Here is an 18040-nt window from a genome sequence, read left to right on the forward strand (position 1 = left end):
CAGTGCCCAGGCCCTGAGTTCAAGCCCCAGAGTGGTTAAAAAAAAAAATCAAACATGCAGGAGAGCTGAGGATTCTATGCAGCCTCCTGCCAGATCCTATCAGGGAGAGAGACCCTTCATTGTTTCTTAAGGTTTAAGTTCTTATTTTAACTATATACCCACCAAGGGCTTGGGCAAGCCTCGAGTCCCTGGCGCTGTGCTTAAAGACACAGTGACTGAGCCAGGAGCTGGTGGTTCATGCTTGTAATCCTAGCTACTCAAGAGGCTGAGATCTGAGGGTCACGTTCAAAGCCACTCTGGGCATGAAAGTCCGTGAGGTTCTTATCTCCAATAAACGACTAGGAAACTGGAAGTGGCACTGAAAGTGTAAAGCGCTGGCCTTGAGCTGGAGAGCCCAGGAACAGTGCCCAGGCTCAGAGTTCAAGCCCCATGACTGACAAACACACCAAAAAAGACACATTGACTGGGACAGGGAGTGAAGTAGGACAAAGGCCAGGCCTGTAGAAACTGCAGAGGAAGCTGACTGGCTGGAAGTCTGAGGGTCAGCTGCTGCAGGCCAGCGTTGGGCCCAGACTGCCAGTGGGTGACCTCTCCTATAGCTGAAAAAGCTTGTGGGTTCGGCTGTGAACTTGTGCACAGCACACAGGGTTCCCCAACAGTGGTCCCCTTCATCACAGTCTTCCCTCAGCTGCCAGGTATACAGTGAGGTAGGTCACCTGGCTGACTGCCCCAGACGCCTCACAGCTTTTAGAACCAGGTGCCTGACATTAACTCTTGGTCCGTGGCTATTACTTTGCTGTTCTAAATCTATCTTAGAGATTTTTTTTAGATCAATGTCTCATACTTCTTAATTACTGTAAAAGAGAGAGATAATCAAATATACACTGGTGCTCCAACCAAAGATAGTCAGAAAGATGGTGTTCCTCCACCTTGCCTGAGCTGTGTCACCAGTGCTTCTTGCTGAGCCCTGAGAACCCCGGCCCTCCCCGCCACCCAGCTGTGTGTGTGTGTATGTATTTGAGAATTCTTGGAGGGCCCTGTTTTACATTTTTTCTAACAAAAATGAATAAAAAGCAGCTTTTAAATTTCTAGTTTGCAGCTTGGCATGTAAGGAGTTCAGCAGTCATTGCTCTGCTATAACAAGTACAAAGCAGAAGAAACTGAAACATGTTTTAAAATAAAGGGTCTCCAAGCCAACATAATGGGTTTTTTTTGTTTTTTTGGTCGGTCTTGGGGTCTAGATGTTGTCCCTCAGCTCTTTAGCTCAAGGTGAGTGCTCTACCTTTTGACGTTCCTGCCTGGGCTGCCTTTGAACCATGATCCTGAGATCTCAGCCTCCTGAGTAGCTAAGACTACAGGCCTGAACCCAACACAACTCTTGAGGACCCCCAGACCCTTCCTTCCCAGAGGCCTGGCCTCAGCCCCAGTGCCCACAACTCACCAGGCTATTGGTCATCTCATTGAGACTCAGGTCTATTCCGCCCATCTTTTGGTTCACCTGCTGCATGGAGCCAATAAGGCATGCTAGGAGGCAAGTTTGTTAAGGAATCTCTCCACTCATGATTTCCTCTGCACACTTTTAATCTTGTTAAAGTATGAATGAAAATCTATCATATTGTAGGCATCGTACCCACAATGCCACTTTCCTAGAAACTCTTGGAATCTCGGGACATTCTGGAGGGGGATGGACAGGATCTCATTAAGTAGGCCAGCCTGCCTCAAACTTGTGATCCTTTTGCCTCAGCCTCCTAAGTAGCTGTAACTATAGGCATGGAACACATTGCTTCCAATGTTTTTCATATACATACTTTTTTTGCACAATTACAATTTCAGTGAAAGCCTGTTTTACTCTCTGTCTTCTCTTCTACTCTCACTTTCCATTAGCTAAAGGATCTTTATAACAATCATTTTCTTTTTTTTCTGCCTGGCTCTAACTAATTTTTTTTCCAATTCTTTATTGTGATTAAATAATATCCCAAATTTCACAGTATTGTGGGATAGTGATGCTTAGTTAAAGTCACAAACACATTCTAACTTTCATGGGGCAAATTGTCTATTGTGGTCTATCACATTGATGAGTTCTATGAGCTTTGTGATAGTTATTTCTTCCACATTGGGTGATATGTACATTTCTTTTGTTTTGCATAGCATCAGCTGTTCCCTCTTTCCCACTTGTTCCCTCCCTCCCACCGCTGTCATTGAGTTGCTTAGTTCATTTTAATCAATGTCCAGTGCAGCTGATGGGTCCTGCTTATAATAATAATTTTTAATAACACTATACTAACCCATTTTGAATATTCGTCTTCATATACATAACTGTTCCTTGGCTATTGATATTGAAGCTGTTTATAATTTTTGTGTGTGTGGGTGTATGCTGGAACTGGGGCTTGAACTCAGGGACTGGACATTGTCCCTTAGATTTTTCATTTAAAGCACTCTACCTCTTTTTTTTGGGGGGGGGTCTGGTTGTGGGGCCTGAACTCTGGGCCTGGGCGCTGTCCCTCACCTCTTCAGCTCAAGGCTAACACTATACCACTTAAGCCACAGAGCCACTTCCGGCTTTTTTTTCTGCTTATGTGGTGCTGAGGAATCGAACCCAGGGCCTTATGCATGCAAGGCAAGCACTCTACCACTGAGCCACCTTCCCAGCCCTTAGCACTCTACCTCTTAAGCCACACTTCTATACCTCTATGTCCAGCTTTTTTGGTCGTTAGTTGGAGATAAGGGTTTCATGGACTTTCCTGCCAGAGCTGGCTTTGAACCTCGATCTTCAGATCTCAGCCTCCTGAGTAGCTAGGATTATAGATGTGAGCCACTGGCACCCAGCTCTTTATAACTTTTTGTAGCAATAAAACATGTTGTGATGCATGTGGTCATGTACAGAGCTGTTTCTTTAAGAAAGATTATCAGGTGAGGGATGATTAGGTCAAAGGTTACCCTGACCTTGTTTACCTCTGTTGAAACATGCTCAGTTTTATGGACTCTCTTGTTCCCCTCTGAACTTATACATTTTTTTTTTTCTGTCTTAGCGCCAACTGCCTCAGATAGAATATCTAGGACAGAGCCTTTATAAAGGCCTATAATCCTATCACTCCAGTCCAGAATAGCTCACTCTTTTACCCTCCTCCATTAGGCTCAAGTGTTCTTACCAATCAGAAGATGATTGAAAAGAGAAGACACTAAGAGGGACCTGACAAATCACAGAAAGAGAAATGGAGGATTAGGGTAAGATAAGTGAGGGATCAGAAAGAAAGAGGGTGCGTTAGAAAGAGGCCTGGGAAAGTGAGACCCTGAAGCAGATGTAGGTGCTTTGTAGTTTCAGAGAGGTACAGAATGGGAGGGGGACACAGGGACACACTTTGTCTGGAGGCCACCTGGCTTGAAGGTATGACACAGGTTATTTATAACCAGAGAGTGGAGAGTGCTCCTTGCAGGGGGGGCTCCAGGGTTGCCAGGAGATGGGCTTCTGTGACGCTGGAACACATATCAGAAGTGACATGAAGCTCCATGAAAACAGGACCAGGGAAGGCAGGTGCTGGTAGAGCCTGGATGATATCAGAGGGGCAAACACTGGGCCCAGGCAGAAGGGCTGACTGGGGAGGAGAGGTGGGGTCAACCAGAATAAAACATTGACAAAGATGGAGTCACATGTGACAGCACATACCTATAAGCACAGATACTCAGGGGATGAAGACAAGGAGGATCTTGGTCCAAGAGTGGCCCTGGCAAAAGTCAGTAAGACAGTATCTCAAAAGCAAGCCACATTTGGTAGCATACATATGTATTCAGGAGACAGAGGTAAAGGGATTGAAGGTCTGTGTTTGGTCCAGGGAAGAAGCCATGGAGACCTTATTACCTGAAAAGTAAACTAAAAGCCAAAAGATTTGTGGTTTTACCTCAAGTAGTAGAGCACTTGCCTAGCAAGTGCAAGGCACTGAGTTCAATCCTCAAGTGCTATAGAAGCCCAGGGGGCTCCCAAAACCTCAGCCCATAGTGGCCTGGCCCAGGACTTCCTAGCTATCTATTACATCTAGAACAACCAGCCTTTGGAAAGGAGCTGGAAGGAGACAAAACACAATAAACTTCTTTTCTTCTCCATTCTTTCAGTAAAAACATTCAGGCCTTCTTCTTTTGGGGCTCTTTCTAATTAAATCAGTTATAACCAAATTAACTGGGAACTGGGAATATGGCTTAGTGGTAGAGTGCTTACCTAGCATGTGTGAAGCTCTAGGTTTGATTCCTCAGTACCACATAAACAGAAAAAGCCAGACGTAGCTTGTGGCTCAAGTGGTAGAGTGCTAGCCTTAAGCAAAAGAAGCTCAGGGACAGTGTGCCCAGGCTCTGAGTTCAAGCTCCAATACTGGCAAAAAAGAGAAAAGAAAAAAAATTAACTGGGTTCATAGCCTATAATTCTAAGTACTCAAGAGGCTAAGATCTGGGGCTGGGAAGGTGGCTCAGTGGGAAAGCGCTTGCCTTGCATGCCTGAGGTCCTGGGTTCAATTCCTCAGCACCACATAAGCAAAAAGAAAAAAGCCGGAAGTGGCGCTGTGGCTCAAGTGGCAGGGCACTAGCCTTGAGCTGAAGATCTGAGGGACAGCGCCCAGGCTCAAAGTTCAGGCCCCATGACTGGACTCCCCTCCCTCCCCCCCCCAAAAAAGAGGCTAAGATCTAAGATCATAGTTTGAAGCCCATTCAGGCAGAAAGTCCATGAGCCTCCAATTCTCTCTCTCTCTCTCCTCTCTCTCTCTCTCTCTCTCAAACACACACACACACACACACACATACACACAGAGTGGAAGTGGAGGTGTGGCTCAAAGGATAGAGTGCCAGCCCTGAGCAAAAAGCTAAGGGAGAGGTCTGGGCTTAGTGGTAGAGTTCTTGCCTAGTATGCATGAAACCCAGGTTTCCATTCCTCAGTACCACATCAACAGAAAAAGCTAGAAGTGGCACTGTGGCTCAAGTAGTAGAGTGCTAGCCTTGAGCAAAATAAGCTCAGGGACAGTACCCCTGAGTTCAAGTCTCAGGGCAGGCAAAAAAAAACAAAAACATCTCAATTCAAAACAATCCTTATAGTCCCATTTCAAATGACAACTAGAATTTAAACATTTAGGAAAAGAGCAACATATAGTACAAGCTATATAGACACAAGCATAGACACTAGCACTAATCACTGCTCTGAGGTCTGACTCCTTAGTGCATGAGGCCAGGATACAGGGTGGATGTTCCTTTAAATCCTTCCTCAGAGAATCCTCCATTGCCTGCTGGATGCGCAGTGAGGCGGTCAGGTGCTTATCTATGGGTATCATTGGAAAGTTGGTCTCGTTGATGACTTCCAGATGCTTCATAAACTCCATTGTCCAAATCTCATAAACTGGCAAACGAAGTTTTCATGTCTAAAAGCTTCTCTTTTCCCACTCCTATCTTGTTCTTCCTTCAGTCAGCCTCCTGGAAATCACAGATAGCATGGACCCATCTTAGAAAACCCAAGAGAGAAAGACATACATGCACTCACTGTGGGATAACAATTTGCCTCTTGTTTTCCTGACAGAGGAGGTGACAGGGTCCTGCTTATGTTGGCTTCCTTTTGTTTTTGGTAATTGGAATTTTCTATTTTAAGAGATTAAATTTAACCAGGTACTGGTGGCTCACGACTACAATCAGAGCTACTCAGGAGGTTGAGATCTGAGGATTATGGTTCTAAGGTAGCATGGGCAGAAAAGTTCATGAGACTCTTATTTCCAATTAACTATCAGAAAACTGGAAGTGGGGGCTGGGAAGGTGGCTCAGTGGCAGAGCGTTTGCCTTGCATGCCTGAGGCCCTGGGTTTGATTCCTCAGCACCACATAAGCAAAAAAAGAAAAAAGCCGGAAGTGGCGCTGTGGCTCAAGGGGTAGAGCGCTAGCCTTGAGCTGAAGAGCTGAGGGACAGTGCCCAGGCCCAGAGTTCAGGACCCCCAAAAAAAAAAAGAAAGAAAGAAAACTGGAAGTGGAGCTGTGACTCAAGTGGTAAAGCATCAGCCTTGAGAAAAAAAAAAAAAAAGAACAACAACAACAAAAAAAAAAAAACAAGCTTGTGAGGCTGAGTTTAAGCCCCAGTTCCAACATACACACATACACAAAAACCAACAATGATAACAAAACACAAAGGTTAAATTTTCAGCTTATTGTTTTTGCTTGCCTGAAAGTGTCTGTACTGCCAATCTCAAGATTGCCTGTTTATCCAGCTCTTGTTTGCTGGTCTCAGGTTTGAAGACAATTGCAGGGTGAGGCAGGAGTCGTGGAGGCGGGAGTGACTTGTGAGGACAACATCTCAGGCCAGGGAGTGTGTGGAAGAGTTTTCCTTTCTGGTCAATGGCAGCCAACTGGACTCATTTCACATTTCAAACATTCCCGTAGCTGTCTACAGGACAGTGGTGCTTGAACATACCAATAAACTCCATAATGCCTCCAGCCCAGGTGGGTTTCATGACATGAATACTGCTGAAATTTGTAAACAAGGCAAAACAAAAAAGCCATGCTCACCTACTAAATGGGGGCTGATGATAAGGCACATGACCCACAGGTACTGAGAGGAAGAAAGGCTTTTGTTGGTGCAGTCCATTCATTTTTGTTTTGTTTTTGCTGTACCAAGATTTGAACCGATGGCTTTTTGTTTGCTAGGCAGGTTTTGACCACAGAATGTCACCTTTAGTCCTTTCCTATGCTGTGATTTTTCAGTTTACACTTCCTGCCCAGGTATGCATCTGGACCACCATCCTATCTTTTAGCTCTGGCCATAGTGAGAATGACTGCTATGTGCCACTACATCCAGCTGCTTTCATTGAGATAGAGGCTCATGGGTATTTTTTCTTTTCTTTTCTTTTTTTGTCGGTTGTGGGGCTTGAACTCTGGGCTTGGGCGCTGTCCTGCACTCTAGCTCAAGGTGAGCGCTCTACTGGTTGAGACACCGTGCTACTTCCGGTTTTCTAGTGGCTTATTGGTGATAAGAGTCTCATGGACTTTCCTGCTCAGGCAGGCTTTGAACTGTGATCCTGAGATCTCAGCCTCCTGAGGAGCTAGGATTATAGGTGTGAGCCACTGGTGCCTGGCTCATGGATATTTTCTAACTAAGACTGACCTGGAACAGTAATCAGAGTCTCTCACGTAGCTAGGATGGCAAGTATACACTACTACACCCAGCAATTGGTCAAGAAGGAGTTTCATATGTATTCCAGGGCCAGCCTCAAGCCCACAATCCTTTCCATCTCAGCCTCCTGTGTAGTTAGGATTACAGGTATTAGCAACCCATGCCTGACATGAAGCCCACCTGTGTGTGAGTGTGTGTGTGTCTGTCTGTCTGTCTGTGTGTGTGTCTGTGTGTCTGTCTGTGTGTTGGTATTAGGGCTTGAATTTAGGGCCTTTCAATCTTACTTGGCTTTTTCTGTTGCAGGCTAGCACTCTACCACTTGAGCCACATTTCTAGTTCTGGCTTTTTGCTAGTTAATTGGAAATAAGAGTCTCATGGACACTTCTTTTAGAGCTGGCCTTTGAACCATAATCCTCAGATCTCAGCCTTCTGAGCAGCTAGGATTATATAGGCATGGGCATGAAGCCTGTTCTTTTCTTTTCTTTTCTTTTTTCTAGGTTTGAGACCAGGACTCCAATTCAGTACCTACAGCTGCTTCCATTCATTGGCCATACTTCCAACCCCTGAAGTCCATTCTTTTTCTTTCTTTTCCTTTTTCTGGGGCATGGGACTTGAACTCAGGGCCTGAGGGCTATCCCTGAACTCTTGCACTTAAGACTAGCGCTCTACCACTTTGAGCCACAGCACCACTTCCAGTTTTCTGGTTGTAAATTAGAGATAAGAATCTCAGGGAGGGCTGGGTATGTGGCCTAGTGCTTGCCTACCATGCATGAAGCCCTGAGTTCTATTTCTTAGTACCACATACACAGAAAAAGCCAGAAGTGGCGCTGTGGCTCAAGTGGTAAAGTAATAGCCTTGAGCAAAAGAAGTGTAGGGACAGTGCCCAGATCCTGAGTTCAAGCCCCAAAACTGGCAGAGAGAGACGGGGGAGGGAGGAAGATGGGAGGGAGGGAGGGAGGAAGGGAGAGATTGAGAGTCTCACAGACTTTCCTTCCTAGGCTGGCTTTGAACTGTGATGCTCAGATCTCAGCCCCCTGAGTAACTAGGAGTACAGGCGTGAGCCACCAGTGCCTGGCTTTCTCACTTATCGTTACCATATGCTAACCCTCCAGCACAGTCCTGCTTCTGTGAAATCAAAGACTTACGAGCTTCCCTCAAACAGCTCATACATAGAGAGCAAAGGTCAAGCTTACTGGGAAAATTACTCCAGGGTCTCTTTTACTACACTTCCTTTAACCTCTCCTTCTAGTTCAGTCTTCTGTTCTACCCACTTCTCCCCAGTCATGCACCCTATGTGTCTGACCCACTGACCTTCCTGGTCCTTGACAGTGCTAAGCTATTCATGCCTCTGTGCTATTATACCTGCCCTTCCATCTATGGGACTCAGCACAGGTGATCTGTCTTTGAAAAACCGAGAATTATTCTGTGCCATTAGTACCACAATTCCTCTATAAAAGCTCAGAGTTCTATTTCCATCAATTACAGAACTTAAAATATCAAACTGGAATAAGTTGTGTTTAATCTCCTTAGTGAGTAACTCATCAGCAATAGTAAAATAATCACTCAATATTTAATGTTTCTTTTGGATTTCATCACCATACTTTCTATAATACAATTCATCTTGGGCTATCCCAAGACATCTGGATCATAGGAAAGTCTAACTCAGGCCTAAGTTAACACAGTTTTCTAGTCTTTAGCCATACAGGGAAAGGGGGAAGAGGTAAAGAGGAAGAGGATTCTCATTTTCTTCCTACCCATTTGCTAGCATGGCTGGAAAACTACATGTTCTCTGAAAAGCCAGGCTTAGCTAGCTGTCAAGAAACTCCCACTTTAGCCTGACTTTATTACTCATGCCTGTGGGAGAATTCAATGGCACGCTTCTTGTGAGAAATGTTTAAAATACACACACAGTTCCCTGCTGGATTTTTCATCCTACCATTTAAGGGTATTCTGAAACATACTCAGTTTTTACTGACATTACTTGGGGAGGAGGAGGAGGGAAAAGAGTGGCTTCATTGAATACATGGTGGCAAGCACTGTGCTATGGGCTGGAGGCAGATGAGTGGGCGAATAAGGAACTTTGTGCCATTGGGGAGCACACATTCTGACACCTGAGATTTGAATGTCTCCAATTGAAAGCTGACCTGTTCTATTCCATAGAAACCATGCTGACATTGGAGTTAGATGGTCTTGTGTTGTTCTGATGCTCAGGATGACACAGATCTCATTCTGATACCCCCTCCAAGTCAACGGGTGTGCTTCTGCTGGGTACAGGACAGTGAAGTAAACCAGTCTTGACCCTTCGGGCTTACATCTTCTGTGGAAGACTTGTATAATTCAAATCATTAAATAATTATAATTCATAAAAACAGTTAAACTAAATTAGGGCTGCTCATCGCAGTGGTCCCTATCCAAATGTGACAAGTGAGCCCTTGAATTTTATTAGCATGAAAAAAAAAGAGTAAATTGTATTTGTTTGTTATTTATTTATGCTGGTCCAGGGGCTTGAGCTCAGGGGCCAGGGTGTCATCCTTGAGGTTTCTTGGCTCAAGGTTAGCTCTCTTCCACTTGAGCCACAGCTCTACTTCTAGCTTTTTGGTGGCTAATTGGAGATGCATCTCATGGAATTTCCTTCCCAGGCTAGCTTTGAAGCTCAGTCCTTAGACCTCAGCCTCCTGATTAGCTAGGATTAAAGGCACAAGCCATTGGTGCCTGGTGTGTGTGTGTGTGTGTGTGTGTGTGTGTGTGTGTGTGTGTGTGTGTGTGTGTGTGTGTGTGTGTACTAGGGCTTGAACTCAGGGCCTGGGCATTCTTGCTTAGCTTTTTTCCTCAAGGCTGTTGCTTTACCATTTAACTCTACTATCAGCTTTTTTGGTGGTTAATTATAAAGATTAACCATCGGACTTGCTTCAAACCTTGATTCTCAGATCTCAACCTCCCAAGTAGCTAGGATTACAGGTGTAAAACATTGATAGCAGGAGCCCAACTAAATTTTTAAATCATTTTTTAAAAACCCAAGCAGGAAAAATTTAAATATTAATTATATCTGAAATGAGGATCGTATGGACCATATGGCGTTTTATATAAATATAAAGCATTATTCAAATTAACTATACTGATCTTTTGTTTTGACCCTAAAAATATAAGTACTAGAATTTTCACAAATTCCCTATGCGGCTTATGTTTCTATTGAACAGCGCCGGGCTGGCTTGTGCTGATATTGGATGTGAGAGACGGAGGCAGTGTTGTGGTGTAGCTGCAGAACCCCTGGTCCTGTCCTTCCTCATCGCATGGCTGACATGGTACACTCAAGGCAGCCAGTGACCAAATGGAGCTACAATGCAGAGTAGCAGCACACTGGGAAATCCGAACTGGGTTCGGGTACCTGGAATTCAAGTTTTCCTTGTAGAAGCCGAGGAACCTGCGGGTGTGGGGGGGACGGGGCGGTGGGCGGGCTTGCCCCGCCACCGTGGATGACAGGATGACATCCATCCTTCAGTCTTACCTGAAAGAATCAGCTGACCCTGCCCGACTCCGGGCGGGTTCCGCCACGGTGCGACTAGGTGCTTCCGCTAGGTCCCGGGCAAGCCCCAGGCACCGCAGCCCCATCATATGATCCACCAGACAAGGGGTGCCTTTTGCTTGGAGGCCTGGGCGGGGCAAGGAGGAGAGCCGGGCCCATGTTGCTACTGTGAGTCCTGGTGTTGTCCCGGCAACTCCAGACACCATCCCCTCCTTCACCTTTTCCACCACAATGGGAGCGTGGTGACCTCCCGCGTCTGCCTGCCTGACGCCGTTACCACGGCGACTGCCGCGGGGGCTGGGACCAGACCAATGTGCTCCTGAGGGGGTGAGAGTAGCATTCCTTCGTTCTGCCCTCTAGCACACGGGGCATATGAACGACTCCCGGGTACACTTCCATCGTAAAGTCTACTTAATATATCCAAAGGAGTCCACAGGGGTTCCGAAGCAGGCTGGAACTCTCGTGTAGGTTCGCCTTGGGAACCAGCACCCCCCTCTTCCTTGGTGGTAGAGTCCGGACCGGGGCCGCGCATGCGTGCGAGGCGGGGGGGGGGGTACCTGAGGCGAGGGTTCCACCGGCCGCGGTTGCGGCGGGTGACCCGGGCTGGGGTCTGGTCTTCGAAGGCGGTTTCAGGAGTGGCTGTTTCCCCCGGGACACATCAGGTACGTCACTGAGCCCGGAGGCAGCGCAGCCTGGTGTTTCCGAGGCGGGGAGGTCGCTCGGGCCTGCCCGGAGGGGCCCCGCCGAGGCCGGGTCGGTGGTGTCTCTGAAGATCCCGCTGCTGACTGCAGAGATGGCGCGTGAGCGCAGGTTCACCGCCGTGACTGAGTGCGGGGTGAGCACTTGGCTGCCTCTTCACGCCGGGACACTTGGTGACAGCGAAGCCTGGGCCGGAGGGCTCCTGCCTGTTATTCTCATTAACTCGGAGGCTGAGGTCTGAGGATCCGGGGTGGGGGCCAGCCGGGGCCCGCAAATCCGGCAGAAGCTGGAAGGGGAGCTGTGGCTCAAGTAGTAGAGCATCAGCCTTGAAAAGCATGAAAAAAGGCAAGTTACAGGTTAGGCGAAGTATTGTGGGTTTGGGTGTTTTGGGTTTTGTTTTTTTTTGGTGCTTATCCTGCAGTTTGAACTCAGGGCCTGGGCACTGTCTCTGAGCTTTTGTGCCCAAGGGTAGTGCTCTACCACTTTGAGAGATCTACTACAGCTCCACTCCCAGTTTGGGGGTGGTTAATGGGAGATAGGAATCTCCTGGAGCCAGGCCCAGGTGGCTCACACTTGTAATCCTAGCTACTCAGGAGGCTGAGATCTGAGGATCACGGTTCAAAGCCAGCCCTGGCAGGAAAGTCTATGACACTTTTTTTTTTTAATTTTTTTTGGTGGGGGTCCAGTCGTGGGGCTTGAACTCTGGGCCTGGGCACTGTCCCTCACCTCTTCAGCTCAAGGCTAGCACGCTGCCTCTTGAGCCACAGCGCCACTTCCGGCTTTTTTTTTTCCTGCTTATGTGGTGCTGAGGAATCGAACCCAGGGCCTTAGGCATGCAAGGCAAGCGCTCTACCACTGAGCCACCTTCCCAGCCCAAGTCTGTGATACTCTTACCTCCAATTAACCACCAGAAAACTGGAAGTGGCAATGTGGCTCAAGTGGTAGAGCACTGGCCTATAATCCTAGCTATTCAGGAGGCTTAGATCTGAGGATGGAGATTTGAAGTCAGCAGAACGTCTGTAAGACACTTATCTCTAATTAACCAGCCAAAAAAAAAAAAAAATAAAGACAACAGAAGTGGTGCTGTGGCTCAAGTGGTAATGCAGTAGCTTTGAGCAAAAGGAGCTCAGGGACAGTGCCTGGGCCCTGAGTTCAAGCTCCAGGACAGACAGACAGAAAGACAGAAAGAAAGAAAGGAAGGAAGGAAAAAAAGAAAGGAAGAAAAGAAAGAGAGGGAGGGAGGGAAAGAGAAGAGAGAAAGAGAAAAAAAAGAATCTGTTCAAAGAATATATGAAAAGATGCTCAATTTAAGTAATAGGGAAAAGCAAATTAAGGCAATTTCATTACATACCTAATAACATGACTACAATTAAAAAGCAGGTGACAACAATTGTTGATAACAATCTCTTGTATATTACAGGTAGGGTGTAATGGATTCTACCACTGGAAAACTACTTGGCAGTTTCTACTAAAACTAAAGATACAGATGTTCTATGATTAACAACCATTCCTCTTAAGTAGAGAACCAAAAGATGTTCAGAAATACAGGTCCAAATAGCAGCACTCTTTATTTATTTTTTTGGTTGTGGGGCCTGAACTCTGGGCCTGGGTGCTGTCCCTGAGCTCTTCAGCTTAAGGCTAGGACTCTACCACTTGAGCCCCAGCGCCACTTCTGGATTTTTCTGTTTATGTGTGTATGGTACTGAGAAATCAAACCCAGGGCCTCATGCATGCGAGGCAAGCACTCTACCACTGAGCCACCTTCCCAGCCAGCAGCACTATTTTAATAGTTGAAAAACTAGAAAGAGTCTACATGTCTATCATCTATAGCGTGGACAAGTAACTCTTGATATGATTGTGCAATAGAATATTACACAGCAATGCAAATGAACAAACAACTCTACCACAACATAGGTAAATCTCATAACCTCAATGTTGAGTATAAGAGGCCAGATGTAAAAGAAGACCTCATATATGAGTCTATACTTAAATTGAGTTGACAGGCAAGACTTGTGGAGGCTGATCTGGAAGGTGTGTGTGTGTAAAACTAATTAAACTTCAGACTTGAGATTTGTAGACTTTTCTGTATAAATGAAAAGTTGACCTCTTCACCCAAGCCCAGGTGATGGTGGAGAATCATCTCCCTGGTCCTGTGTGCGCAGCAGCAGTTAGCACTCTCCTGGGAGCTGAGGCAGCTCTTCTGTGTTGTGGTGCTCCCCTTTGGGACACCTTGCATCTCACAGCGGACAGGTGACCTTGTGATATAAGAACAAGTGACGGGGGCTGGGAAGGTGGCTCAGTGGTAGAGCACTTGCCTTGCATGCATGAGGCCCTGGGTTCAATTCCTCGGCACCCCATAAGCAGAAAAAAATGCCGGAAGTGGCGCTGTGGCTCAAGTGGTAGAGCGCTAGCCTTGAGCTGAAGAGCTGAGGGACAGCGCCCAGGCCCAGAGTTCAGGCCCCACGACCAGACCCCCCCACACACACAAAAAAAAAGAACAAGTGGTAGAGTGCTAGCCTTGAGCAGAAGAGCTCAGGGACAGACCCTGAGTTCAAACCCCAAGAGGGGGAAAAGGTAAAGGAAAATCCCAAAGTGGGTACCAGTGATTCATGTCTGTAATCCTAGCTACTTGGAAGGTTGAGATCTTAGGATTGAGGGTCAAAGCCATCCTTGAGACTTTTTTTTTCGGGGGGGGGTCCGGTTGTGGGGCCTTAACTCTGGGCCTGGGCACTGTCCCTCAGCTCTTCAGCTCAAGGCTAGCACTCTGCCACTTGAGCCACAGCACCACTTCCGGCTTTTTTTCTTTTTTGCTTATGTGGTGCTGAGGAATTTAACCCAGGGCCTCATGCATGCAAGGTAAGCGTTCTACCACTGAGCCACCTTTCCAGCCCCAGGAGGCTAAGTTTTGAGGGTTGCAGTTTGAAGCCAGCCTAGGCAGAAAAACCCATGAGACTCATCTCCAATTAACCACCCCAAAACTGGGAGTGGAGCTGTGGTTCAAAGTGGTAGAGTGCTAGCCTGGAGCACAAAAGCTCAGGGGCAGCACCCAAGCCCTGAGTTCAAGCCCCATGACTAAAAAAAAAAAAAAAAAAGTGGAGGGCACTGTTATGAGTTGGGGGTATAGCTCACAGCAATGTGCAGGAGAGAGCAACTTTACCCTGGACAGAAACCTGGCCGTGCTGGTGTGAGACTAACCTGAGTCTCCATCACATGGAGCCACTCTGGCCTGGCTTCAGAAACTCCCACCAAGACCATATCTTTTTAAATTCACCTGTGAGATGGGGTAAGGAACAGGAGCTTCTGAAAGGGTGGGCATGGGAGTTAAGTAAGATAACTGCAAGTTCTGGGCTCACCGCCTACCATGTTGAGCTGCTATTGGGCATACAAAGTCGCTGGCCTTTCCAGTGCTAGTTATAATGATAGTCCTATTCTCAGGAGTTGCTAGCAGGGTCAGTAATAGCCATGGAATAAAATACCTGCTACCATGATTTGACAACAATGGCCTGGGGTCACTGATCAACTTGTGTGGCTTTTTCCCTGTCCCTAGGAGAAGGGAGTGTTGGTTCTTTCTTCATCAGGCCAGAGATGCCTCTCTTTGGGAATATATTCAGTCCAAAGAAGACACCTCCTCGGAAGTCTGCTTCCCTCTCCAACCTACATGCTGTGAGCATGGGTCTGGGGCCCAGCATGGTCTCACTGGGGAGGATGGGCCCCAGTGGCATCCTTGTAGGGGGGTCTAGAGTTAATGGGAAAGGAACTGGGACCAGGGCTCGTGTTCCATGCCTCTGATGCCATCAACTGTTTCGCCCACAGTTGGACCGATCCACTCGTGAGGTGGAGCTGGGACTTGAATATGGAACCCCCACTATGAACCTGGCAGGGCAAAACCTGAAGTTTGAAAATGGCCAGTGGATAGCAGGTGGGCTGCATTTCCCGCCATTTTGGTCAACAGGATGACAAATGGATAACCCACTCCCCCCTTAACTCCTGCCTGTGGTTCCCTAGACACAGGGATTAGTGGGGGCGTGGATCGGAGGGAGGCCCAGCGCCTCCGCAGGCGGAATCAGCAGTTGGAGGAAGAGAACAATCTTTTGCGGTTGAAGGTGGACATCCTGCTGGACATGGTGAGACTCCCCTCTCCTCCAGGCCAGCAGGGCTCGAGGAGGACCCAGAGGTCTTTGAGAACGTGAGCTGCAGCTTGCAAGGGGCGTCTTTCTAACAGTGTGCATTGCTTACAGCTCTCAGAGACCACGGCTGAGTCCCACTTAATGGAGAAGGAACTGGACGAACTGAAGAGCGTGGGCCGGAGGAGGAAGTGAAGGCACTCAAGGGAGCACCCCCCCCCCCAGGGGAGTAGGATGTGGCTGACCAGTTGTTTTGTGTAGGCACACTGGTGGAGTTGCTCCTAGGAGAACCTCAGAAGGCCCCTGGCACCTTGGGGCTGGCAGTGGCGGGGGGAGGGTGTTGCAGGGAAGTGGGGGACATTGGATGGAGGAAACTGAGATGCCAGACCAGGGCAGTCACTAGAACAGCACCCAGATGCGCAGCCCAGGGCTGCCAGGCCGCATGCAGGCCCCAGGGGCTAAGCCTTTGAAAGGGTCATACCCAACACATGTGAGCATACAACTGCGCATGTCCTGGAGTCACCCCAGCGGGTGGACTCTGTGGGAAAAGCAGCCGCACCTCATCTCACCCCATATGCTGGTGTTTGGGGTGTGACACCAGTCCCAGAGAGCCCTATATCTGGGATCTGGCATGAGCAACTCTCTTGGTACTGTGCCCCCCACCCCAAGGACACTCCCTGCCCTTAAAAGAATACTCACCCCCAGGTCTACAACCTCCCCTGGCTTCAGCGACACAGCAGAGCAGGCCTGAGGCACATTGTAGTTCTGTGTTATTTTCTTGTTTGTATATTTTTTAATTAAATGGTGTTAAAGAATTTCTGTGTAGGCTGAAGAAAGTAGCATGGGTGGCTCCAGGCGCATCTAGACTGAGTAGGGGCTCCGTGGCAAAGTGTTGGGCCAGCACTTGGGGGGATGAGGGAAGCAGAGGTAACAGAAGCCCGGATTCTCTACTTCCTGTTGCTTACTGAAAGAATTCTTACAGCAGCTTGAAGGAGAGCACTGGGGAAGGCTGACCGGGAGAGGGAAGTCTCCTGTGCTCACAAGCCTATCTTCCTGTTTTAGGGTGGTAGAACTGGCCCCTGAGCACAGCAGGCAAGAACTGGTTGACAGGCAGGAGCCAGCGCCTGGGTTGGAGTGGGTGGCCTCTAGCTGGAGCAGAATCCACTTGTGAAGTTGGGGTGGGTGCTGGGGTTGGGCAGCACAGAAATCACCAAATTCTGCTCACTCAGCCAGCCCTACGCTGTACAGTTGCCCACAGCCCACAGCACATGCTGCTTGGTGTCCCTGGCTTCAGCCCCCCAAGACGCCAGTGGTGGTGGTGATGGAGCAGGTATCTGTGTCCTTGTGACAACTCAATGCTCCCTACCTAGTGCTTGTGAAGCCCCCAGTGCTTTAAACTGGGGGCTGCTTGTATGGTCGCAGTTTCTGAATCCCCATTGCATCTGGTCTGGGCTCTCTCCTTTGCACCATCTTTTCCTCTCAGCCCTGTGCTCAGTGAATACTGTCCTCCTGCCTGTTTGCACTAAGGATGCAACGTTCACAACCATTGTGGAAGCTGGTGTAGGACCAAAGCCCACCGTGACCGAGGCCAGGCTGCCTCCATGGGGCAGTCTGCCCTGCTACCAGCAGAGCGCTGCTGGGGATGGACAGAAGAACAGAATTGACTTCCACCTGTAGCCTCACTTCCTGATCCAGGACACTGTTCAACACAGAAGAAAAAGCATCAGGGCTGGGAAGGTGGCTCAGTGGTAGAGTGCTTGCCTTGCATGCATGAGGCCCTGGGTTTGATCTCAGCACCACATAAGCAGAAAGAGCCTGAAGTGGCGCTGTGGCTCAAGTGGTAGATCGCTAGCCTTGAGCTGAAGAGCTGAGGGACAGTGCTTAGGCCCCGAGTTCAAGCCCCACGACTGACCAAAAAAAAAAGCATCAGATTACACATGCTGTGTGTCTTCAGGTGCAGAAAACTGAACAACTGAGTTTGCTTACACCCAAGCCAATAACTTGAACAACCATTCATTGAGCACCTTCAATGCTGGACACTTAATTCTCATGAAAACTCAAGTTTTTCATCTTTTTTGTGGTAGCAGTCCTGGAGCTTGAACTCAGGGTCTGGGTGCTGTTCCAAGCAATTTTGCTCAAAGCCCAGCACTATACAACTTGAACCACAGCACCAGTTCTGGCTTTTTTGGTTAATTGGAAGTAAGAGTCCCACAGACCTTCCTGCCCAGGCTGCCTATGAACTGCAATCCTCAGATCTCAGCATCCTGAGTAGGTAGGATTGCAGGTGTGAGCCACTGGTGCCTGCTTCATTATTATTATTTTAGCTGAAGAAACCAGCCAGGACAGGCACTATGGCTCTCTCCTGTAATCCTATTAAGAAGGCTAAGAGCTGAGGATCTTGGTATGATGCTAGCCTGGGCAGAAAAATCTGTGAGATTCTGATCTCCAACTAAGCAGCAAAAAGCTAGAAATGGAGGTGTGGCTCAAGTGAAAGAGTGCTAACTGTGAGCAAAGAAAGCTGAGGGAGGGTGCAAGGCCCAGAGTTTAACCCCAGGACAGCGCGCGCCAC

At 48.0% G+C, this 18040-nt stretch overlaps 2 protein-coding genes across 6 annotated transcripts in view; one reads left to right on the forward strand and one right to left on the reverse strand.

Moving 5' to 3' along the window:
* The window catches only part of Fam227a (family with sequence similarity 227 member A), a 44348-nt gene extending 33490 nt beyond the window's left edge, over positions 1 to 10858 (reverse strand). For 3 of the 4 annotated variants that reach the window (XM_069999537.1, XM_069999536.1, XM_069999534.1), the window contains exons 1-3: positions 10631 to 10858; positions 5213 to 5445; positions 1442 to 1524 (exon numbers count right to left, since the gene is read on the reverse strand). In XM_069999537.1, coding sequence (XP_069855638.1) covers positions 1442 to 1524; positions 5213 to 5354 — 225 coding nt within the window. In that variant the 5' untranslated portion in view covers positions 5355 to 5445; positions 10631 to 10858. Of the gene's footprint in view, positions 1 to 1441; positions 1525 to 5212; positions 5446 to 9269; positions 9390 to 10630 lie in introns of all 4 variants that reach the window. The other variant, XM_069999535.1, reaches the window with a different exon arrangement.
* A 342-nt stretch (positions 10859 to 11200) lies between these two features.
* Cby1 (chibby 1, beta catenin antagonist) lies at positions 11201 to 16305 on the forward strand. 2 transcript variants are annotated; one of them, XM_069999540.1, is made up of 5 exons: positions 11201 to 11310; positions 14895 to 15010; positions 15161 to 15266; positions 15353 to 15471; positions 15586 to 16305. In XM_069999540.1, exons 2-5 carry the CDS (start codon positions 14933 to 14935, stop codon positions 15664 to 15666), a joined length of 384 nt encoding a protein of 127 aa, XP_069855641.1. In that variant the 5' UTR covers positions 11201 to 11310; positions 14895 to 14932; the 3' UTR covers positions 15667 to 16305. The 2 variants fall into 2 exon arrangements, with proteins under 2 accessions (XP_069855641.1, XP_069855640.1); XM_069999539.1 differs by lacking the exon at positions 11201 to 11310 and adding an exon at positions 11435 to 11692.
* The last annotated feature ends 1735 nt before the right edge of the window (positions 16306 to 18040 follow it).

Source organism: Dipodomys merriami, unplaced genomic scaffold, assembly GCF_024711535.1.
Source record: "Dipodomys merriami isolate MVZ:Mamm:240054 unplaced genomic scaffold, mDipMer1.0.p SCAF_55, whole genome shotgun sequence".
Taxonomy (NCBI): domain Eukaryota; kingdom Metazoa; phylum Chordata; class Mammalia; order Rodentia; family Heteromyidae; genus Dipodomys; species Dipodomys merriami.